The following is a 24,123-nucleotide window of genomic DNA, read 5'->3' as shown; positions in this document are numbered from 1 at the left end:
CTTGAGCCTCCCTAATGCTACACTTCTTCCCTTCCCATCTTGATCCCATGATTCTCAGTCCTGGAGTTGAGGAGTCACACGTCTCTGAAGTGACTGCTCATTTCAGGGCATGTGCAGCTGAGTCACTTTCATTACAGTGAGAATGAGATCAGAGGAGACGGGCAGACCAGGATATGCCCCTTACCACCAGTGGTCCCCCATCACCATCCTGAAACCGTTGGCAGCAGCACTGTTCCCTGCTCCGTGCTGGTGGAATCTTCTGGATACTGGGCTAAGAGCTCACATGCATATTTTATTTCACTTTTTCTCAGTAGCCCTGTGAGTTGATCACCTAGGTTGGACATGAAGAGCCATGGTTATCAGCAAGGCTGTGTTTAAAACAGTGAGGCACAGTACTTGTCCATCCCACACAGGGCCCAGAGAGACCCGTTTCTGGCCTCAACAGCTTGACGCTGGGCTAATTCCTCCTGTGGGGCTTCCACATGCGCCAGAAAGCTACCTGGCTCAGCCATGTACTCAGCTTGCTTACAGGAGAGGGCTCTGGTTGTGTGCCCTTTGGTGGAGGGCTCTCACTGCATTATCATGGGAGATTGTCCTGAAGCTTGGTTTGTTGGGTTTGTCTAAGCAGAAGGCCAGCAGTGTTCCCCTGACCCAGATATGCTGAGGCAGCATGTGGTGGACCGGCCGGGGCTGCTGTGGCCATGGTGTGGCATTGTGCTTTTACTGTGGGCAGAGGGGAGCAGCTCACCTACCCACAAGCTCCTTCATTTAGTTGTGCCTCGAACTGAATTAGATCTCCCCTAAAATTCATGTGTCAAAAACCTAACCCCCAATGTGACAGTATTTGGAGTTGGAGCCTTTGGGGGCTAACTGGGTTAGGAGAGGTGATGAGGGTGGTGCCCTCATGATAGGATTAGTGCCCTTATAAGAAGCACCAGAGAGCTTGCTTTCACTCCAGCATATAATGATGCAGCAAGCAGGTGACTATCTGCAAATCAGGAGGGGTCCTCTCCAGGAAGACTTCCCACTGTGCTGGCACCCTGATCATTGGCTCCCAACCTCTGGACCTGTGAGAAAAGAACTTTCTGTGGTGTAAACCACATAGTCTGTGGTACCTTGTTCTGGCAGCCAAAGCAAACTAATACAGTTAGTTTCTTTATTCTCGGTCCAATACGAGGGATCGTGATTGCTGTTAGAATTATTATTCCTGGTGTTGTTACACATTTTTTTAAAAAGATTTTATTTATTTGACACAGAGAGGGCAGGAGAGGGAGCACAAGCAGGGGGAGAGGGAGAAGCAGACTCCCTGCCGAGCAGGGTGCCATATATGGGACTCAATCCCAGGACCCTGGGATCACCACCTGAGCTAAGGCAGGAGCTTATCCAACCGAGCCACCCAGGCGCCCCTTGTTTCACGTTTTGAGAGCACAACTGGCAAGCGTTTTGTTGGGGTTTGCTGCTAGTTGGTCTGGCACCAAGTTGAAATTCTCTATCTCCTCCGGAAGGGTGGGTCTGCTCCCAGGGCACCGGACCAAACGGAGGCCCCAGCTGCTGAAGGCTGGCCCCGGCCCCGCCCCCAGCCTGGCCCCGCCCCCAGCCGGCCCGCCCCCAGCCGGCCCCGCCCCCAGCCGGCCTTCCTCCTCTCTCCCTCTTGCCCTGGTCTCCAAACAGGACGGTGGTGGAGGCCGCTCCCTGGCACCGTGGGCAGGGAGCTCATTCTTCCTTCTCCAAGTACAAAGCATCACTATGCTCTGCTCACAGGAAGAATGCAGATGAGGCTCTGGGTGTGGCCAAGCCTGGGGCCCCAAGAGCTGGCCTGCAGTTTTTTGTTCTGTGGCGTTTATTTTCCCTTTCAGCAGACGGGACCTAAAACTTCTCATACACCGCAACGGGGACATTGCAACCGACTGGGTGACGAGAGCCCTTGATTCAAAGACTGCGTAACGCTCAGCGTTGCGCGGGAAAAGTGGACCTGCCCGGAGAGATACGGATCACACGTGAAAGAAAAGTTCTTTTGTTGAAGTTTTCCCAAACGGACAAGAATCCTAAAAATCCACATGACTAACGTTAACTGGTTGTGAAGCCGAAGCTCCCCTGAACTTCAGTAATAAAACCAGTATTTGGTCAATCATGCCAGAGAAAAGAATGACTTTCCTATTGTCCCCATAGAAGATTACACTGCAGAGTCATTTTAGGTGAAGAGGCAGAGACAGCCAGGAAACAGAGGGAGCCAAGGACTTAGGGATGCCTCACGTGAGCAGTTCGTGGAATTACTGCGTTCTTCTGGATTTTGTGATATTCGTGGTACTGCCCAGCTTCTTAAAATTTGCAATGTGTTCTAAATAAATACTCACTTTAATTTTGTATTTGTAGTTTTGTTTTCCTTTAAAGAGGGTCCCCAACGCTGAGGAAGCTTCAGGACCCACGAAACCCGTCTCCAGCCCAGAGTCTGGAGCTGCTTTCTCAGAATGACTTGGAAGGCACACCCCTCACCCTTCGCCCGTCTGTCCTGCGGCCCTGGCCCTGGCTGCCTGCAAGCCTTCCCGCAGAGCTCCCTGGGACAGATTCCAGCCACGCTCAGTGGCTGAACGTGTGTGCCCGGGAGACCTGTGGTATGATCCTGACAGCTAATTTCCCCTGCTGTGCATGAACCTTCCTCCACTGGAAATAGGGTGTGGTTATTCTCAGGCCTCGAGACATATGAAGTGCCATGAGTGGCACTGGCTGTCTCTTCTGCGTGTTTTCTGGAGATGATAATGGGATATGAAGAAGAATGTGGAGCAATGCAGGCAGCTTAAGTGTCTTTCCAAGAACTCCTGGAAAGAACTGGATCTAGTTTCCCCCCTGAAGCTTGAGCAAACCACTGAAAATTACTCCCTCGGAGCAGAGTATGATGTTGACATGCTTTGGGGGTATTCACTAGAGTAAATTTTTCATTCTGTTTTTAAGTAAGTAGGCAATACTCCATGCTCTTGACCTGGGTGAGCCCCAATTTGTACTAAATTCCCTTTTTACCCTAGATCCTCTTAGTACCAAAGTTACAGTGAGATTATTGAATCATAATAAGAGCATTTCTGAGCAACCCTGTGAGGGTTGCACCATCTGCCTGTTTGCTTAGATATGGGCTAAGGATTGTTCTAAATTATTAGTTACAAATTATCCCACTGTGGCTACCTAACTGAATTAAAATCTACTATGCTTCATATTGGGAGGGATGAAACATTCTGATGCAGTTTTATGGAGATAGTTGTGGCACAAGCTGAAGTTACTAAAAACCACTGAATTGTACACTTAAAATGGGTGAATTTTAAAATCTACCTATTTGGTGAATCTGATAAAGTTGTTTTAAAAAATTGATATGGGACACCTGGGTGGCTCAGTTAAGCGTCTGCCTTCAGCTGGGGTCATGATCCAGGCTCTGAGCTCAGCAGGGAGGCTGCTTCTCCCTCTCTCTCTTCCCCTCCCCCCCATGCTTGCTCTCTCAAGCATGCAGTATCAGTCTCTCTCTCTCAAATAGATAGATAAAATCTTTAAATTTTTTGATATGCTTTACAGTCTTTTTTTTTTAAAGGTTTTTATTATTTATTTTATTTCAGAGAAAGAGAGAGAGAGAGAATGCTCCAGGGGAGGGGTAGAGGGAGAGGGAGAGAATCTTAAGTAGACTCTGAGCTCTATCCCATGACCTAAGCCTAAACCAAGAGTTGGATGCTCAACCAACTAAGCCATCCAGGTGCCCCTGTAGTCTTTAATTTAGGAATTACAAACATGAGAGAGAAAAAAAATAGGTGTGTAATTCATTCATATTTCACAAAAGTGAGATTTATTTGTTGAAAACGGGAACTTTTACCCGAGAATAATCTAAGCTTGCAAAATCCTCCCCACTCATGCTATCTCACCTACTCCACCTTGAATCTCTCAGCATTCCTGAAATCTTTGAAACCCTTAGCGTTCAGAGTTTAAGACTGTGATTTAGACCAATAACCCCACAAGAAATAGCTACAAACAAGAACTGCATCCAGTGAACCAGTCACTCCTCCAACAATGAATCAAACACTTAATATGTGCTGATCATGAAAATGAAGCGATCATTATGCTTTTCTGCCAGTTTAGGTTTGGTGAAGCAGGACAAACCTACCCTCGCTTAGAGCAAAACAGAATCTCTCGGGAGTGGAATCTGGAGACGGGAAGCCACGTAACACAGTTTTCGGGGGGCTGAATTTAAAAAATGTAAACCAGCAATAATTCTGGGGCTATCCGAACTGCTGAGAGGCTTCATCTAACAATTTACACAATGAATATGAATAAGGATGGTTTCTATTGCCTGGGGGGGCCACGCCTTCTTCAGCGGACTGCTTCTCCCAGGAGTGTGTGCCTTCTAGGGGCCTTTATTAATATCCTCCACCGAGCAGGCTGTGATGGTTGTGTGGTTTCTACCTATCATACATTTCCGTAGCTGGAATCAGCAGTAACAATTGGACAGTGTGCTCTTTCCCAAGGGAGTACCAGTAAAGATCTGCTTAGCTAAATGATCCTTGGAAATCCTAGTCCTCTGAAGTGGAACACAGATGTATTTTAGGAGACAAGGAGTGTCAGTGGGATCTGGCAAAGGCCTGAAGGGTGGACATGCTGTGGCCGGTAGGCCCCGGGACAGCCGCATAGCTGGGGGATCCTGGATATCTGTACCCTCAGTCAGGACAGGAAGGTCAGAGCTGGGAGAGAGGCCTTGTGGTCACCGGACCTCAGCAACAAGCCAAGGGGCAAAAGAGATTTCCTTCTTGGGAAGGCTTTCTTCTCACCCTTTGAAAGAATTTCTGAAGACAGCTGACAGATAATATAAAAAATAATAATAATTGCATGCCAATGTTATATCTCTTTTCCTAAAAGTTGATTCTACACTTTTAACTGTGTGCAGACAATAATCTGGGAAGGTCTAAAACAATGCAGGAAGACATCTGTCACCATTTCAGCCCTGCAGCATCTGAGCTCCCTTCCCACACTGGGGTATTTCCTATTTAAGGAAGTAGGGGCTCCCTTCAGAGACACGGAAGATGCTAGATACTTATGTTTCCAGCCACCATTGCTGCTAGAATGTGGGAACATAGCCTAGGCTCTGCCAATCAGATGACTTTGCCCCAGACTTTGAATTGGGAGTTCTTTTTTTTTTTTTTTTTTTTTAAGATTTTATTTATTTATTCATGAGAGACACACAGAGAGAGGCAGAAGCAGAAGCAGGCTCCCTGCAAGGAGCTGATGCAGGATTCGATCCCAGCACCTTGGGGTCACGACCTGAGCCAAAGGCAGACGCTCAACCACTGGGCCACCCAGGTGCCTTGAATTGGAAGTTCTTGACCCAGAGAATCATGAACTGCATCATCTATTTGAGAGAGAGAGAGATTCCTTCCCCCAAGGCCCTTTATATACCCATTCCCTTTCTGCCCCTGCTATAGAGCCTGGTCGTGCCAAATGTGTGCTTTCTCAGCTTCCTTTATCACTAGATGACTGTGGCACACTTCTGGCCAGGGTAATACAGGTGGAAGTTTGTCTTGAGATCTCTGGGAAAATTCTTGCCTTCCTGCTATGGGAGTCACCCTTTCTGTCTTCTCCCAATTTCTGCCTTGACCATAAATGTCTTATCTAGGACCGCAGCAGCTGGGTGGAAACCATGAGAGCAGAACACTGAGGAGCTGTTAGAGCCAATATGCTGAGAGTGGTAGAGCAGATCAAAGGAGCCAGAGTCCTTGGCAGATTTGTTATTGTTTTTTAAGATTTTATTTATTTATTTGTTCATGAGAGACACAGAGAGATAGGCAGAGGGAGAAGTAGGCTCCCAGGTAACCGATGCAGGCCTGGATCCCTGGACCAGTATCATGCCCTGAGCCGAAGAGAGACACTCAACCACTGAGCCACCCACGCGTCCCGGCAGACTCGTTTTTGACAGTTGAATCCATGCTTGCAACAACTGACATCTAGATATGCGAGAAAAATAAGCATTTCTTTTTAACCTATTCATTAACCAGATTTTCTGTTCTCTGCAACTATTTTCATCCCAACTGATACAAGTAGGTCCCAGTGTCCAGTACTGGTGTAGTCTGTAGTCAACTCCCACATCAGAGCTGGTGGTGGTAGCCTCCATGTTCCTTCAGAAGTCCTAAAAATGTTGTAAGCTGCACAATATGCCTTTTAAAACATTCTTTTTCGGCTTAAATTACCCAGAGTTTAATAAAAAATAATAAGATGAGGTCTTAGCATGGGTCTTAATCCAATAGGACTGGCGTCCTCATAAAAGGGGGAAAATTGTACAGAGCTGCCCACAGAGAATACCATATGAGAATGAAGGCAGAAATTGGGATAAAAGAATTAGCCAAAGTTTGTTTCTATTGCTTGCAATCAAGAACCCTGAGAAATACAGAAATAGACTCCGGGAGGGATGACAGCAACATACCCTCAGGAAACAGGGGAGAATTTGAGGCTTGATTATCTAGCCTGGTTGGATTTAATGACAATGAAAATTCAAGTAGTGTTAAGGCAGTTCCTGCACAAATGATTACTTGTGCTCGCTTGTAATGATCACCTAGTACAATGAAGGTCCTACTGAAGTTAGGGCATTGAGCAACCAAGAAGTTGCTTCCAGAGCACAGCATGGAGGGCACAAAGAATTCAAGAACTGTGGGGTGGACTGGTGAATCCTAATGGCTGGAGAGATTAAGTGAATGGCAGAGCCTTCAACTGTAGTTTAAGGCACAGTCTTAAAACAAGGGGCTTTCAATGACTACTGAAAGAATGTCTTATCTTTTTTAAAACTAAAAGGCAGATTCTGTGGGTTCCTGATTTATACTGTCTGTTGGATTCACAACCTCATTTCCTCTCTCACTGGTGATTAAGGGACTGATTGGAAAGAGTGAGAAATAAGACACATGGGACAGAGGACTCAGCACACAAAGCTTCCTTTGTTTTAGGTAGTAGCCCCTTCTCCTCGCTGTTTTTCACTTGCTTAAAGTGATGTTCTTGCCTGAGGAAGTCGCTTTGCAAGGGGAGTCCAAGTGCCCTTGTACCTCCCCTCTTCTCGTTCTTCAGACCAAAACCAGAGCTAAATGCCAACATGTCCCTCCTGTTAGAAAGCCAAACTTGGATAGAGGAGATTTACACACCAAAGTGAGTGCAAGGTTTTGCTCTTTATATTGGTAAAAGTATGGGGGATACCTGTGGGAATCCATTCTGAGTCTGCTAAGCCTGGGGAAGGCAGAAGGAGTACAGGATGTTTCCTTCCCAAGCGATTCTAGCTCAATGTGCTTCCTGGAGCAGGGGAAGTGCTTGTTTGCTTGCTTGGTTAGTTGAATGAAACCTGTAGCCCACACCAAGAGAAGTTGAAATGCATGAATTTCTTTGGCCTAATGGAGAAACAGAACCCAAGGAAATAGGAATGTTGGTGTGGATATATTGTGTATGACACATTCACTAATCCCCTGACTCTGTTCCCTGAAAGCGACCAGAAGATGCTCCTTTCATCAAGGCATTGAGAAATCAATGGGTGAGGGAAATGCCACCACTTCTCAAAAACACTATCATGGCTATTTCGTGTACATTAGGGATGCTGTTGAGACGTGGTGGAGTTACACAGACTCCTTCATATTTGCCAGGATTCTAGGTGCCACAACCACCAGGAGGGGCAAGGTCAATTCAATGGAAGGCATGCTGGCTATAAGCATTCTCAGGGCCAGTCTAGGAATCAGAATTTTCTGCACATCAGATATCTTTGGCAAAAACTGATTATGAGCCCTAGCACCAAAATAGATGGTCAGTTCTCTATGGCCCTACATAATCCATGTGACAGAAGCAAACCAAAATGCTCCAGATCTGACAAGTCATCAACAAGACAACTTGCAATGCTTCGGCCTGACCTTGAATGCTACAGAAGTGGCAATGTCCTACCATGTCCACATTTAACTGTCCAGTTGATGTAGAAGATGGATGCGTCTTTGGAGAGTGACAATGGGTTATCATCATAAGCTTACTAAAGTGGTGATAAGGTGGTGACTTTGAACAGCAAATCCCACAGCCCCTGGAGAAAAATGTTCTTTTCTCATTCCCACTAAGTAAAGAACTCCAAAAGCAGTGTTGTCTCATCTGGCAAGGATGGCTTCCCATCTTGCTTCAGAGTTATGTCAACTCTGATTCCATGCCACAATTCGGTCTATAGAAATTATAATTGCCTCAGCATTCTTTAGGACATCACAGTGCCTACTACATTGATGATATCACGTGTGAGGACCTAAAGAGCATGGATCATAGTTATTCTAGACATGTTAGTATAAGAAACATGCAAATCAGGATGCCTGGGTGGCTCAGTGGTTGAGCGTCCACCTTCTGCTCAGAGCATGATCCCAGAGTCCTGGCATCGAGTCCCACATCAGGATCTGCAGGGAGCCTGCTTCTCCCTCTGCCTGTCTCTCTGAATATTTATGAATAAATAAATAAATAAAATCTTTAAAAAAAACGAAACATGCAAATCATAGTGTGGGATAGAAGTTTCATGAACCTTCCAGGGCTTGTGACCTTAAGAGACAATGTCAGAGAGTCTAGTGACCTAGTTAGGTTAAGATAGCTTCTCCAAAGCAAAGGAGGAGCTGTTGCACCTTACAACCTCCTACAGGAAAGAGAGACAATTCTTCGAAGTCCTCTATGGAAGCAACACTTGTCACATTACGTGTGTTTCTCTCACCCACCTACTGGGTGACTCCGAGGGTGCTAATCTTGAGGAATGGCCCAGAGATAAAGAAGACTCTCTATCATGTTCAGGCCGCAGTGCAATCTGTTCTGCCACCTTCGACTCCGTGAATCCAATGGTGCTCCAAGTGTCAGTGGCAGAGTGGAGGCATGTATGGTACTTGTGACAAGCCTTATTAGGAGAATCACAGCATCAACTTTCAGTGTTTTGGAGCAACCCCATACTTTATCAAATAACTATTTTCCTTTTGAGAAAAAGACTTGGCTTGCTGCTGGGCCATGGAAGAAACCAAACGCCTTACCAAGAAAGTCAGTTTACCATGCAGTGTGAGCTGCCTGCTGTTACTCTGGAAGTCAGGTCACCAAAAGACCCAGTTCCAGGGGCACCTGGCTGGGTCAGCGGTTGAGTGTCTGCCTTTGGTGGTGATCCTGGGGTCCTGGGATCAAGTCCTGCTGGCATCGGGCTCCCTGCAGGGAGCCTGCTTCTCCCTCTGCCTATGTCTTTGCCTCTCTCTCTCTCTCTCTCTCTCTCTCTCTCTCTGTGTGTGTGTCTCTCATGAATAAATAAGTAAAATCTTTAAAAAAGAAAAAAGACCCAGTTACACTGGAGACTCTCAATGTTCAAGAGGACAGGTTAAGTTGCTCCATGGGTGTAAGTTAACTTGTCTCCCCAGCTAACCCACTGCTTATTCAATGGATTCACAGACACAGTGACCAAGTAGGCAGAGACTGAAATTATCTATGTTTTTAACAATTTAGACTTCCCCTTCCAAGGCTGACCTGGCCTCTTACCTGCATCACTACCTGTGAGTGTTCCAAATTCAGAGGGGGTCATAGCCACCTGGAAGCAGATTATATAGACTTCTTTATTCATGGAGGAGATCAGGGATTTGTCCTCACTGGAATAGACTGTGCATCTGAACTCGGATTTATTTTCTTTACCCACCACGCCTACGCTATCATGCTCAGACTTTCTGAGTGCCTTGTTCATCATCATGGTATTGCACACAATAATGCTGCTGACTAAGGACCTCCCGTTACACCGAAAGAAGAAATGTGGTGGGTTAATATCTGTCCCTTAGTAGCAGCCAGGCTTATAGAATAATGGAATGATCAATTATAGACTTCGTGCCTGCTGGAAGACACACATGTAAAGACAAAATGACTGTCCTGTATACATAGGCTATCTTCTGATCTCAAGGCCAATATATGATGTTTCTTCTGCAGCTGGGAGCCAGGGTTACAGGATGCAAGAGGATGGCATCTCTAATATGACAAATGATCCATTTGCAAAGTTTTTGTTTCTGATCCTTTGTCTCAGGGTTGTGCTACTTTGAAGGTCATAGCAACCAAAGAGGAATTCTTCTACCAGGGGACTCAAGCACAGTTCCTTTGAGATGGAAATGGAGACACTGGCTATTTCAGATTCCTCATGCCAGTGGTTGAGATTGCAAAAAGGGGGAATTAGTGTTGATTTTGATGGTAGTGACATTCAAAGGGATGTAAGGTGCTGTTATATTGGCAAAAGGAAGCCAATAGAATCTAGCCGTGATGGGCTTCTTTTGTACTGGTAGCCCAATGGGAAATAATGTTTTGTTAAAAAAATTAACATATACCGACATGAAAGTTATCTCCTGATTAGCTGAGATGCTTAATAAAAGGGAGGTTTTAGAATATGCATTTAAGAGAGGAGTCATAAGTTGGTATAATTTTATAACACTTAAAAACTTGTGGCTGCCAGCAAAAAAGTAAGGATTGTAACTCCTTATATTTTCTTTCTCGATGTGTCCTACGTATATTTGTGTCTATTTCAACTAATTGCTTTTTACTTTTAATTTTCTTCTGTTTATATAGGATAAAGTAGTAAGAGATCACTTAATCTAGGAGATCAGAATATTGAAAGGAGTCGTGGCAGAATTAAAGGAGGAATGACTATCACCCACAGATCGTGGATTTCAAGCTGGACATAGAAAATGATCCTTCAGTGTGACCTTTTGTGGGGAGGAGTGAAGATATTTTGCAAGTGTACAAGGTATGTTGCATTAAATCAAGTGGAAGCATTTTTATTTTTTATAGTTTCTATTTTCAAAAATGTAAGAGTAGGAAGAAGCACATTTGATACTGGTAAACATGGCTAGTTCCTGCCCAAATCCGTTCTCTTTTTTGTCTATAATAACAGAATCTTGACTTTTACCCATATGGAATAAAAACTACATTTCCTAATCTCTCTTGCAGTTGTCTCATTAAGGTAACTAAGTTCTAACAATGAGATGAAAGTGGATGCATTCTGTAGTATTTCTGGGAAGAATTAACAAATAGGAGAGGACAAGCGCCCTCTAGTTTTCTTCTGTCCTTGCTAATGCCAGCCTGGGAGGTGGGTGCAATGGTTGGAGAGCCAGCAGCCATCTTGGATCCGAAGGGAATTTTGTGAATAGAGGTCTTAGAGATGAGGAGAAATATCAGAGCCTGAGCCTTTGATGACAAATGACATTCTTTCAGTATAATAAAATATAAACTTTGTTTTTGAATGGCCAGACAAGCACAGGGAAACATTAGTAAACAAGGCATAGTTTCTAGACTGAGGAAACTTGCACACAAGTCCAGTGGCTGGCCAATTATGTAAGATTGCTCTGTGAGCACACGGGGGGTGCATCTAAGTTAATCTTGAGTAGATGGTGGGGGTGTAGTCCAGGAAGGCTTTCTGGAGGAAGTAACCTCCCTATAGATGAATAGAATTTGGCCAGTTGTCAGAGGAAGGGGTGGAAAGAGTTTTCTAGGTGTAGGGGAATTAAGAGGTGTTTAACACTGTAACACCTCTTAAGAGAGACAAGTCAGGGAAGTCAGCTAAGGTAGGAATGTGGACTTTATCCTCAGAACGATGAGGAGCAAGTAAAAGGAATTAAGCCTGGGAATGACATGCTCAGAATTCTCATAGAAAGATGACTCCAGTTGCTGTGTGCATTAGGAATTGAGGGAAACAGGATCAGAGGTGGGGGGATATTTTTCCCTTGGCGATGAGAAGAAAAAGAGGAAGGAGAAAAGGAGCTTGAAACCAAAGGCACCCTTGGCCTTGATGAAGCACTTGAAATGTATTGGGAAAGTGTAAACACTAATTTAGAGGAAGAACAGGGCTGGATCCAGGCTCCGCAGGGCCCGTTTTAGAAAAAACACACAATTAGGCCCGAAGCTGACTATAAAGTTGAGAAGAGGAGTCACAGGAAATTACTGGAGCCCTGGAAATCCAGGTCTCTTTCCTCTGTTTATCCAAACTGGTTGCCCAGATGTGCTTCCAGCGGTCAGTCTGGCACCTCCTCTCTGCCCTGAGCGCTCCACAATTCCTGGCACCCCAGGGTAACGCTAGAGAGATGCCCTGGTGCATAAACCAAGTCAAGTTCTCTGTCTGGGAGGAGTGACTCTCTGCGCCCCCTCCCCGACCCCCCCCCCCCTCCGCGCCTGGATTGGAATGGGAGGCAGTACTCAGAGCACTGAGTACTTCACTCAGTGCTTCACTCTTGAGCCCTGTGGCCTCAGTGGTTCTGACTGACCCCCTCCCCAGATCCTCGGGGTACTAGCTGCGCTGCTGGGAGTTGAGGGGTGCAGCACCACGCACTGTGTGGATCTCCTGAGAAAGACCCCTGGTCACCGCCAAGACCAGGCAGGCGCCGCAGCACGGTTCCCTTCCTCTCTCTGGGTATACGTGACCTCAAAACCAAACTTATTCTTGGGCATTTCTGGATTTAGAAATAAACATCGCCCCAGCCTGAGATGTCCAAGGAAAAACGCGGGCCACTTCCCAGCTAGTTTTATTTGTGGTGGGAAAAAAAAGGGGGGGCTTACAAACTTTGTTTTGAAATAAAAGAATGAACTTCTGCAAACCAAGTAAGCGAACGTCAGCAGATAGCGGGAGACCACGGGCGGTAGTTGCGGGGGCGCTGCAGGTGCTGTGCGGGCGGGCGGGCGCGGTCCTGCAGGCCTGAGGAGTCTGCGCTGGAACCACGAAGGGGGCGAAGGGGGCGTCTGCAGGGGACAGCGCCGGCTGTGCCGTAGGGGGGCGGGGGCCTGTGGGGCGGGTGGGCGTCGGGCGGGGGCTGTGGGTGACGGGGTCCGTGGGGGGGCCGCGGATGATGGGAAGCGGGGGCCCGTCGGGGGGCCGCGGATGACGGGGGCAGGGCGGGGGCCGTCGGGGGTTCGCGGATGACGGGGGCGGGGCGGGGGCCGTCGGGGGTTCGCGGATGACGGGGGCGGGGCGGGGGGCCGTCGGGGGGGGCCGTGGATGACGGGGGGCGGGGCGGGGGCCGTCGGGGGTTCGCGGATGACGGGGGCGGGGCGGGGGCCGTCGGGGGTTCGCGGATGACGGGGGCGGGGCGGGGGGCCGTCGGGGGGTCCGTGGATGACGGGGGCGGGGCGGGGGCCGTCGGGGGTTCGCGGATGACGGGGGCGGGGCGGGGGCCGTCGGGGGTTCGCGGATGACGGGGGCGGGGCGGGGCCTCGGGGGGCCGCGGATGACCGGTGCGGGGCGGGGCCTCGGGGGGCCGCGGATGACGGGGGCGGGGGGGCGAGCGGCGCGGGGCAGTGGGGCGGGGGGGCCACAGGGCCGCGGGCGGGCGCGGGCGGGCGGGCGGGCGGCGCGGGCAGTGGCGGGGCGCGCGGGGCTGGCGGGCGCGGCCCTGCCAATCGCAGACAAAGGCCGCCCCAGTGAATCATGTGGTGCCGGGGGAGGAAGTGCGGCTTGTTTTCTTTCCTCCAGTCGCGGGGCTGCGGGCGGAGCGCGATGCTCGGAGACCCCCGCGGGGGCGGCGGCGGCGAGCCCCGATGAGGCGGCCCCGGCCCCGCAGCAGCGCCCCCGGCCCGATGGAGGCCCCGCCGTGGGACCCGGTCCGCAACGACTCGCTGCCGCCCACGCTCACCCCCGCGGTGCCCCCGTACGTGAAGCTCGGCCTCACCATCGTCTACACCGTGTTCTACTCGCTGCTTTTCGCGTTCATCTACGCGCAGCTCTGGCTGGTGCTGCGCTACCGCCACAAGCGGCTCAGCTACCAGAGCGTCTTCCTCTTCCTCTGCCTCCTCTGGGCCTCCCTGCGGACCGTCCTCTTCTCCTTCTACTTCAAAGACTTCGTGGCGGCCAACGCGCTCAGCCCCTTCGTCTTCTGGCTGCTCTACTGCTTCCCCGTCTGCCTGCAGTTCTTCACGCTCACGCTCATGAACTTGTACTTCACGCAGGTGAGTCGCGGAGAGCGGCGCGGGGGCGGCGGGCACCTGGGGGCGCTCACCTGGCCGACGGCAGGGACCCGGGAAAGGCACCGGCTCGGGGTCTCCCGCGCCCCGTCCCACCTGCCGGCCTCTCTCGCAGGTGTCGCCCCCCTCCCCGCCCCCATTCTCTAAAGAGGGGGAAGAGAAAGAAAGTGAGGCTGGAGTCACGGCACGTCCTCCCGGGGGTACGCGCCCCTGTCCCCGCACACAGCGGAACTGGCACCGACGGGCGGAGTGCCCACGAGGGAGACTTGAACTCTAGGATTTCTGCTCCCTCTCCTCATCCCAAAGTCCCCAGCCCGAGCCTGGAGAAATCATCTGGAGAAGTCGTCTGCGTGTTGGCCTCCAGATGTGGGTCAGACGCGTTTTTTTGTGTTTTGGGTTTTTAAAAAATTTTTAATTATTATTACTTTTTTTGAGCGGTGGCAGGGCGGGACTGTCCCGTGTTGGATGAGAGATCTTTAAACCTCCTGCTTCGGAGCCCTGCTGAATGAACTAGAGCTTAAGATTTCATCTCCCAGGGTTGCTAAACATCAGACTGGGTAACACCCAGCTCCCCAGCTGCTGCGGCAGGAGGTGGGGCTTGCTGTCTGAGCGGCTCTGAGAGACCCCAAGAAAAAGCCATAAAGTTTACTGGGGCTCTTTTACAGGCACAGAGGAGCTGATTTATGAGGCATATTGTTAATAAGCTAATGGGAAAACACATGAATTGATTTGGCTGCTGTGACCTAAGGAAAGTACAGTAAATGTAAAGTGCTTTGCAAATCCTGTGTAAAGTAATGCAGAAAGGTTTAATTACACAATGCCATCCTCATCCCATCTGATTCTCGTTAGCCTTCCAAGCACTAAAATGTCCATTTTCACTAGGACTCTACCTGTGTCACCCGGTGAGGGTAATTGAAGAGCTCTCTCACAGAGGCTTTGTACAGGCAGGAATTCTGTTCCTTTTAACAGTCCTTATTTCTCTAAAGAAAATGCCTTTGCTTAAAAAAAAAAAAAAAAGAGAGACAAGAAAAAGTAGAAAAGGATTACCCTGTTGTGGTGGGAGCCCCTAACTGAAAATCTGCAGGAGATATGTCTGGCTACAAAATAGCATATGTATTATTTAGTAGCTTTTATACTCTTATCAAAACAGGTCTGTTTCGGTAGGCTTCTGAAAGTCTGGTGTATCCACGTATTTTCCAATCCACAGATACTGGGTATTATCTGTCCAAATACTACTTTTGAGCCCAAAAACTAGTTCAGGCAGTCATCAACTTCATCATAGACACTCCAGCTTTTTAATTGGTTTGAAAAGGGTTGTTCCAGCAAGATGTAAAGGTCAGGTAGGTTGATGTTACTTCAAGAACTGTGACACTGGTGATCTTACCTTGTATTGAGATCCTTGTGTCCCTATTTTAGAGGAAAAAACAAGGGGGAAGAAAAGGGGAAACACAGGCCAGTGCCATGGCTCTCTGCTAATCACATGCAAATTCTGTACTCAGCTGGATTAGGGGCAGGGCTGCACATTTTCTGCACCATCTGCTGGTTGGCAAGTAAATGCTGAGCGAGGGAAAGAGTGACCAGGCAGACAGAGCCACTCAAGCCCAGAGGCCTCAAGCCCTGGCTTCTTTGTGTCTTCCGAGCCTCATTTCTCTTTCTATCTCCAGAGTGGCTGGCCAGAGAAGGTGCTCCCTAACTAAGTGCTGGCATCCGAGACTGCAGAGCAAAGCCACACACTGGCCTCCTGACAAAATATTCTGGTGTTTCTGGGGAGTTATAGAGGGGTCACCCTTTGACTCTCAGCTCTGAGGTCTCTCTCCCTCTCCCTCTTCCCTCCCACGTGCCTTCTCTTAGACAAAGTTCCCAAGTACTTCAAGTACTGACATTGCCCCCCCACCCCCCCGCCGCCCCCGGGGCGGGCGAGGGGGCAGGCGAGGCGGGGGTGGGGTGGGGGGTGTGGGGGTGTGGGGGTTGGTGGCTTTAAGAGTTACAGCCACTGGGGCCCATCTCAGAACAAGTTCATCATATTTGGGAGGGAGGGAGCTAGCAGCAAATAATTAAGAAGCTCCTGGGTACTGGGTGCTAGGCACAGTTCTAACTGGTTTGCCTTATTCTTTGCAAGAGCCCTCTGAAGAAAGTGATGAGACTGTCCCCATTTTGGGGGAGGATAAGGGAAATTAAATAGCTCACTCAAGTTATGTGGTCAGGGCCGGAGGAGCTGGGAGCCCCCCCACCCAGGTCTGACATCTGAGCGATGGTCCATGCTTTGTGGGACAGTATTGGAAGGGGGAAACATACCCTAGCATACCCTGCCCCTGCAAGCTGAGCCCCAGGCAGGGGAGGTACAGAGCGCAGACCCCAGCCAGGGAAGCCGTAACTCAGGGGGACTTGCAGAAGGTGGGTGGCTTGGGTGGGACCTGAGCCCTTTGTGGCAGTTCGGGAGGCCAGCTGGGAAGAAGGAGCAGGCAGCATCAGGGGAGCGGTGTGGCAGAGACTTGGAGAGGAACTGGGCGGTGCTCCTGGAGCCGAAGGAAGTCTTCACTGTCACTGTCCCGTGCTCTGTGCCTGGCCCGGTGCCTGGAGCTTACTTACACGTCTCTATGGAGCCTTCCTGATAACATGGGAAGAAGGGTATTATCATCTCTCCTCTGAGGGGTGGGTTGGTGAGGTGCTTGCCCACAGGGCCCTGCAGCCTCTGGGGCACCTGGGCCAGGCAGGTGTGCGGTACACCTGCCACAGTGCAGTCCCTTGGGGCTTGGGGCTCGGGGCTCGGGGTAGAAGGCTGTGTCCTGGGCTCTTAGCTTCTCCCATTCCATCTGCAATCTGCCTCCTCTTGTGCTGGCCTGAGGAGGCGCAGGGTTGTCCCAAGTGACTCGAGTGTTCACTTCCCACCTTGCCCTGCCTCTGGGCCACATCTACACCATGGACTCTGTGGATAAATCCTGACTCTCTCTGCTTATCCTCCTTCCATCCAATCCCTTCTCCAGGTGTGGCCACACAGACAGTGTGCTAGTGCCCACCCAGTGTCTCCTCCCAGGTCCCCATCTGCTCCCTTTCATTCTCTGCCTGCCTAGGGACCTTACCACCTACAGAAATCCCAAGTGGGGCAGATACTGCCCTCTGAGGTCCTGGTGCCCTCTGACCTCCCAGGTGCTGGTTGGCCTCTGCTAGGACTCGCCACAACTGGCTTTGTTCTCCTGTCTACACTTCTTGGGTCTGAGCCTTCCCAGCTCAGCAAGCACCTGTCCATGGAGTGGGGTGGCTAGGTCCCCTGCTTCCTAATTCCTCTGAGCAGTTCCCCTGGGGTTTTGTCCCCAGTGACCTGGGGTGAGGGTCGCATCTCCTGCCAGCAGGCTGATGACTCCTTTTCTCTGATCTCTACCTTCTTTCACAGGCGGGAAGGCGGGGAGGTGGCTGGACTGGTTCTGCTGACTATTAGCAGGCCCCATGCAAGGTGTGTGAAGGGCTGGCCCCAGTGTCTGGGCCTGTGTTTGGAACACAGGATCGAGTACCTGCCATTTCTGGCTCTAGTCCCCCAGCACCAGTTCTGGGTACAGGCAAACTCCCACTCAGCTCCTTGTTGCCCTAGGAAATAGTAGGGCCGAGGCTTGAACCAAGGACTTTCCTCCAGAACCTGCTTTTCTAGCACCATTTGACTTCCAGATAGAGGTTTCAAGTGGAGCAGGACCCTGACACCTGAAGCAGGTGGAAGCCTCTCTCTGTACATGAGGTGTGGTGCCATCCACCCCCGGCTGTGGAGTGGATGCTCAGTAGCGAAGGCTGCCAGCTTCTGTTCTGGAGCAGCCCCCTGGGCACGGCAGGTCTCCCTGTAGAGCTCATAGTGTGGCCGTGGGTTCGGTGATACCTGGGCAGCTGTGTTTTCCAGCCATTTCCCTGGGAATTAGGAGTCTGGACCCTGGGGGTCCCCACGTTTGGTGGAGTGCACTCAACTTCTCACTGGTTTAGCTGTGTCTTGAGCCCAAAGACAAATTCCTGCCATTACAGAAGGGTATTTTGAGGAAGGAAAAGGAGAATTGAACTCTCCGGACGTGTGTGTGTGTGTGTGTGTGTGTGTGTGTGAGAGAGAGAGAGAGAGAGAGAGAGAGAGAGAGATTAATGGATGCTGACGCAGGAGCCAGGACGCTAGCGTGTCTTAGAGGGCAGCTGGGAAGCTGCAGGGTGGTTATGGGGGTGGAGCTGAGGCTCATGGCAGGTGTTGGAGCTCACTGTGGGGCCCAAGGCTCATGGCCAGGGGGTCAGAGATGGGCAGGGCCTCGTCGGTGTTGGAGCACGTAATAGAAGTCTGGGGGCCATGGTGTGCCAGCAGAGGCCTCTAAGTCAGGAAGCAGCACTGCAGATGGAAGGAGCAGGGACTCTGTGGGCAGAGCTGAGCTTGTATCCTGGCCTCCATGGCTGGTTACTGACCTTTCTCTCCGGGAAAGCGGCAACCACGGTGCTCATCCCCAGTTGGAGCAGGTGAAAGAGATACTTCTTTGTTGCAAAACCTTTGCACTTCAGCAGAGATGGTCTTTCTCCATCTGGTGGGAGGGACTCTGGCTCTTGCCCGGATACCAGACCACAGTCTTGAAGGTCAGACCCCAGTGCCGGCTCTGCCTTTGGTTACCCCACAGTGTCATCACAATGACTTTTACAACCATGTGGCAGCAGCATTCCTGTGTGTGAAATGGCAGCAGTGCTCGGCCTGCCCTTAGGGGAAGAGTGTGGAAATGAGTGCTCCTCACAGCTCCAGCTCCCAAAGCCCAGAGCTGGGATGAAGTAAGAGGTTCAGGGGCTCTTCATTTTGCAGAGGAGCCAAAAGAGGCCAGGAGAATTCTAGTGACTCATCCAAGGCCACCCACCCTGGCCTGAAGAGCCGGGACAAGGCCCAGCACCTTGTGAGCCTGTGCTTCCTGCACACACTACCCCGAATTCGAAATGCACTCCTGTTCTCATCCTTGCCGATAGGAGACTCCGAGGCAGCCAAACTTGAATCCAGAGACCCTCTCTCCACCCCTACCAGGAAAAGGGAGATACTGACTTTAGGAATAAGTGAATCTTGCTGTGGCTCTTGGCAGCCAATTTAATCAAGAAACGTTTACCAAATACCTATCGTGTGCCAGGAGTTGTAAGGAGAGACACTTCTAGGCCTGTTGGTGATTATGACAAAGAAGCTTAGGAACATACAAGGCAAGCCTTTGACTCTCCCAAGTACCTTATTTCAAAGCTGGGACCAGACACTCCTACCAGAGCAAGGAATATGCTCGGCCTCACCTCTTTGCATCACAACTGTGAGCTCCTGGTCCCTGGCACTAGCTCCTTGTGGTCACTCAGTGGGCTCCCTGCCTCCAGAGCTGTGTGTATATGTGTGTGTGCGCGTGTGTGTGTGTGCGCGTGCTCCTCTGCAAGGGCATACACGCGGAACCCAGGAAAAGTTTCCTTATTTGCATTTAGTCTACCATCTGCCACCAGCCCCTCCCAGGATGTAGCTTCCCAGCCTCACTTCTAAAAATTTCCCCCAGAAAAGGCCTTCTGATCCTACAGCCTGGTTGCCCAGGATCTCTCCTTGAAGCACAAGGTTTTATTTCCCTCTGCTCCTGTTATAATTGCTTCAGTGCCAACCTAAGTTGACCCACGTTTCATTCATGCCCTCCACACTCTTGGTAATGATTAGACTCATGGCATACCCCAAGTTCCACACCCCTGACCTTGATGCCTCAATTTCTCAAGAGCAGAAGCTGAGCTGAGTGTTGCCAGCTTCCTCCTGTGTACTGAGCACAGACCTGCAGCTCCTGTCCCCACCAGGGGCCTTGGTCTGGGTCCCACACACCCTGCCACCTACAGGGTTTGGTGGCATCTTTTAGCTCCCTGGGCTTTCCCTGGGTCAGACAAGCAGGGAACAGTAGGGGCCTGCTTATTCCCCAGGGTGAGGGGCTGCCCACAGCTGTGTCCAGCAGCAGGTGTCCACCCAACAAGGGGGCTGTCATAGGTTTCTCATCTTAACCCTGAGGCCTCCCGTGCCGAGAGGGACTCACCACGGACACGATGGGCCGGACAGTGAGGCCTGACCTGAGAAGGACATTGTCAGAAGGGAAGGCTACCCATCCATGTGACATCACACAGAGAGTCGTAGGTTTTCGAGAACAACAAATCATGTGATCTGGAGAGTGGCTTTCGTCAGTGAGTTCCTGTTCTCCTTGCAGCTCCAGTGAGAGGAGGGGGGCCTCTTCCTGGTCTGTGGGTCTCAGTCCTGACGTTCCGGCAGGTCGGTCCTCTCGGGACAGAGATAGCCTCGGCCAGCAGCCAGACAACACCTGGCCCACTGGCACTCAGGGAGGTCTGCAGAGGCTTGTGAATATTTTACTTTTTCTTTATCCCAGGGCTAAAGTTTAGAGTCTGTTAACCAGTGAGGACAGATAAGGATGAGTGGTTTTTTCTCGGCAAGTAGCTTGATTTCTTCAAATGTGCTCATGGAGAGCCACAAGAAAGGAAGGAGCACCAGGAGCCCACGTCGGTATTTTAGCCCTTGTGAGCCCCATACAGTCTCTGCTGTGTGTTCTGTGTGTGTGTGTGTGTGTGTTTTAAATACTTCTCTTTTAATAGATAAAAGCTGCTCTGAGTTCACAGGCCATATGAAAACAGGCTGTGGGCTGGATTTGGTCCTTGGGACAAGATTAGAACAAACCCAGCATTTATCACCAAGCTCCCGGCCCATCTTTATCCTGTTGTTTTTTGCTGGGACAAGTTGGAAACATGCTTGGATTTTCATCTCACCCTTAGAGATGCTCTGAGCAAATCTTATTGATCACCTAAGCAGATGCCTGGGACCTGAGGCGGGGAAGGGCAGACATAGAGACGGGAGTGCTGTGAGCCACATGCCACCCATAGCACACAAAAGGGAACCTGTCCCTTGCCTACCAGGGGCTGGGGAGACACAGAGGAGGCTTGATGTCTTGTGATGTCATCAGTGCTCTGCCACTTTAATAGCAGACACACTTGCTAGACATGACCCACAGGGCGAAAATCCCCACCCAATGGCATCAGCATCCCAGGCTGTGCCTCCTCCTGCTGCCCTCCTGGGCTGCCAGACTGAAGAGCTGTCGGGGGCTGCGCTGTCCTCAGGCATCATGCATGAAACAGAGGAGATGGCACACATCTGCCTACACACAGCTTTCGCATGGTGACATTCATTCAACAAGTGTGTTTTTAAAATTAAGGTAAAATTTACATAACACAAAATTAACCATCGTATTATATACAGTTGAGTGGCTTTCAGGCCATTTATGCTATGCAACTAGCAGCTCCGTTTAATCCCCAAACATTTCCATCTCTCCTAACCACCCCCCACCCCTCCTTGTACCAGCCCCGGGCAGCCATGAGTGTGCTTTCTGTCTCTGCATTTGCCTGTTCTGGATATTTCACATCAGGGGAATCACACAGTAAGTGGCCTTCTGTGCCTGGCTTCTCTCGACGAGCGTGATGTTTTTGAGACTCATCCATGTTGTGACAGGTGTCATGACATTGTTTGTTTTTGAGGCTGGATGAAACCCTGTTGTAAGTGTCTGCCACAGGCGGTCACACTTTCCCCCGTTGATGGACATTAAGGTGATGTCCTGTCTTGTGTTTCTGAGTGCCTGTTTTTCTTTAAATGCTGTGTAGACAAGATTAAGGGCAAACATAGCTCCTACCTTGATGGAAGTTGGCATTGAGTGGGAAAATAGACTACATGATCAATAGCTCTTGTGCCTTTGGCCAGCATGACTTGGTGACAGTCCTTATAGCAGTGACACAAAGTAGGATGTTTCCAATAGAAGGTTGGGGGCTTAAGTCACTCCTTCATATCTATGATTAGGGGACATGTTTTAAAGGAACCAGTGACGGGGATCCCTGGGTGGCTCAGCGGTTTAGCGCCTGCCTTTGGCCCAGGGCGCGATCCTGGAGTCCCGGGATCGAGTCCCACATCAGGCTCCCGGCATGGAGTCTGCTTCTCCCTCCTCCTGTGTCTCTGCCTCTCTCTCTTTCTCTCTCTCTCTCTCTATCATAAATATAAATAAATAAATAAATAAATAAATAAATAAATAAATAAACAAACAAATAAATAAATCTTAAAAAAAAATAAAGGAATCAGTGGTTTTTGCTGTTATTTAAAGGGTGGGCAGAGGCACTTGGGTGGCTCAGTGGTTGAGTGTCCACCTTTGGCTCAGGGCGTGATCCCAGGGTTGTGGGATGGAGTCCCACATCGGGCTCCCCGGAGGGAGCCTACTTTTCCCTCTGCCTGTGTCTCTGCCTCTCTCTCTGTCTCTCATGAATAAATAAAATCTTTTAAAAAATGATTGGGCAACTCCATTTGCTCTGGTTTGTTCATGGCAGCAGCCTCCTGAGCTTTATAGCATCAGAACAGAAAGGTGGTGCTTGGAGGAAGTCTGGTTAGGTCCCGGTCCTCCCCTTGGGGCCATTCCGAGCGGATACAGTCCCTCCTCCCAGGACAGGACAGCCCTTCACAGATGTGATGGCTGATGCATCCTCCCAGGTACTGTCCGCTTGGGGTGGGACATTCTCAGTTCCTTTCATTGTTTCTGATGGGATGTGGGTTTGTCTCTCACCATCCTGGTCCCTGTCCCTGGAGGCCCCACCCAGTGGCCTGCGGTGAGCTGGGGGCAGCTCCAGGAGCAGAAGGAGGCCTGGCTCCCGCTGTCAGCCCGCGCTGCTTCCTCTCTGGGAAGTACCGAGGGCAGGGCTGTCAGCGGCAGGATTTGAGGAGCATCGTCTATGCTGTCTTAGTCTGCTCGGGCTGCTGTAACAGATACCACTGACTGCGCTTCAAGAAATGTATAGCTCGTAGTTCTAGAGTTGGGAGTCTGAGATCAGGGTGCACCATGCTTGGGCTCTGGCGAGAGCGTCCTCAAGGCTGCTGATGGCAGCTTCTCCTAGCGTGCTCATGTGGTGGAGGTGTCCTTCGTGCTCCTCAGGTGTTCTTTTATACGTGTGTGTTACACACATCTGGAAACAATTACAGGCAGGGCCTTGACCGACCGATCATGATGCGCGGTGGTGGCTGTGGTACGAGTGGTTCAGGTACACAGTGATGACCACGGCACCTTGTGCGGTCAAGGTCCTTTCTGTTCGCGAGGCTGAAGAGAGAATCCTGCCAGGGAGGCAGATCTGCGTGGTCAGTCTCCATCCGGCCCCGTGAGAGTGGAGTAGGTAGGCCAGGGGTGGGATGATGCTTCCATGACTCAGGCTGATGTGGGGGCTGCTGGGCCCACCTCCCCTCCTCCTCCCCTGAGAGGTGGGGCCCACGCCACTTGTGAAGCACAGCTGTAGTGGTGCCAGTGGGGCTTCTCAGGGCAGAGGCCACAGGCTGGCTTTGGGGAAGGCACTTCAGGTCCTAGAGTTTTAAAGGTAAAAGGCAGCTGAATGGATATTGGGACTAACCCTTTGGTCTCACTGATAGACATCAAGGCCCAGAAAGGTGAAGAGAGGTCACTGGGGCTGAGCCTAGCAGGTTCATGGCTGTCTGGCCACACTCTGAATCCAGATGCCAGGTGCCCAACAATGGGGAAAAGCAAGGGAACGGAAGGCCAGGGCTCAGGGTGTTGCTGGCTGACTGTGAGGCCTCTGGACAGAGGTACACTCTTTGGGGTGCCACCACCACCTACCACCCACCCCCCATCCATGTCTGGGCTGCCTGCTGGCCTGACTTAATCCATGCAGGCCGAGAGCCTTCTGGGCGGCCAGGCTGGTGTGGGCACCGTCAGGTGGAGCCCGGTGCTGTTGACAAGGACAGGACGGGGAGCTGATGAGGGGTGGAGGCGGAACAGAACTTGGCTGGACTGGAAACAGGAGAGGATGGGAGGAAGCAAGTGGAGACGGCTCTCTCATGTGAGGCCTTCTCTGTTCGCTGGGTGAACATTGAGAGTCAGGGGCAGTTTGGGCATGAGGCCCAGCTCCTGGCCCCATCGTGTGGGTGACACAGACGTGCATGTGCCGGCATGTGGGTGCCTGGAAGGGCATCTTGGGTGCCAGGTCAGCCAGACAGGACAGGACAGCAGAACTCCCGGGAGGGCTGGAGGAGGCTAACGGCACCTGCAGAGAGTTCTGGGCTTGATAGACGTGCAGCAGGGAGGCAATATCGCTGTCTGGGTCCCGAGATCACATGAGCAAGCCACT

At 50.7% G+C, this 24,123-nt stretch overlaps 1 protein-coding gene and 1 long non-coding RNA gene across 3 annotated transcripts in view; one reads left to right on the top strand and one right to left on the bottom strand.

Moving 5' to 3' along the window:
* The first annotated feature begins 13,373 nt into the window (after positions 1–13,373).
* Positions 13,374–24,123, top strand: part of GPR137B (G protein-coupled receptor 137B) — a 45,417-nt gene continuing 34,667 nt past the window's right edge. Inside the window, exon 1 of one of the 2 annotated variants that reach the window (XR_003137184.3) lies at positions 13,374–13,944. Coding sequence is in view for 1 of the 2 variants with exons in the window: in XM_025448431.3 (XP_025304216.1) it covers positions 13,537–13,944 (408 nt within the window). In the remaining variant the exon portion in view is untranslated. The remainder of the gene's footprint in view (positions 13,945–24,123) is intronic. The other variant, XM_025448431.3, reaches the window with a different exon arrangement.
* LOC112660751 (uncharacterized) lies at positions 15,074–18,647 on the bottom strand. Its single transcript, XR_007410003.1, has 2 exons — positions 18,382–18,647; positions 15,074–16,567 (listed from the first exon to the last, which is right to left on the bottom strand). It is a non-coding gene; the product is annotated as an uncharacterized LOC112660751 (long non-coding RNA).

The sequence above is a fragment of the Canis lupus genome, chromosome 4 (genome assembly GCF_003254725.2).
Source record: "Canis lupus dingo isolate Sandy chromosome 4, ASM325472v2, whole genome shotgun sequence".
Lineage (NCBI taxonomy): Eukaryota > Metazoa > Chordata > Mammalia > Carnivora > Canidae > Canis > Canis lupus.
Note: the sequence above shows the minus strand (reverse complement) of the source record. Positions and strands in the feature narration are given on the sequence as shown.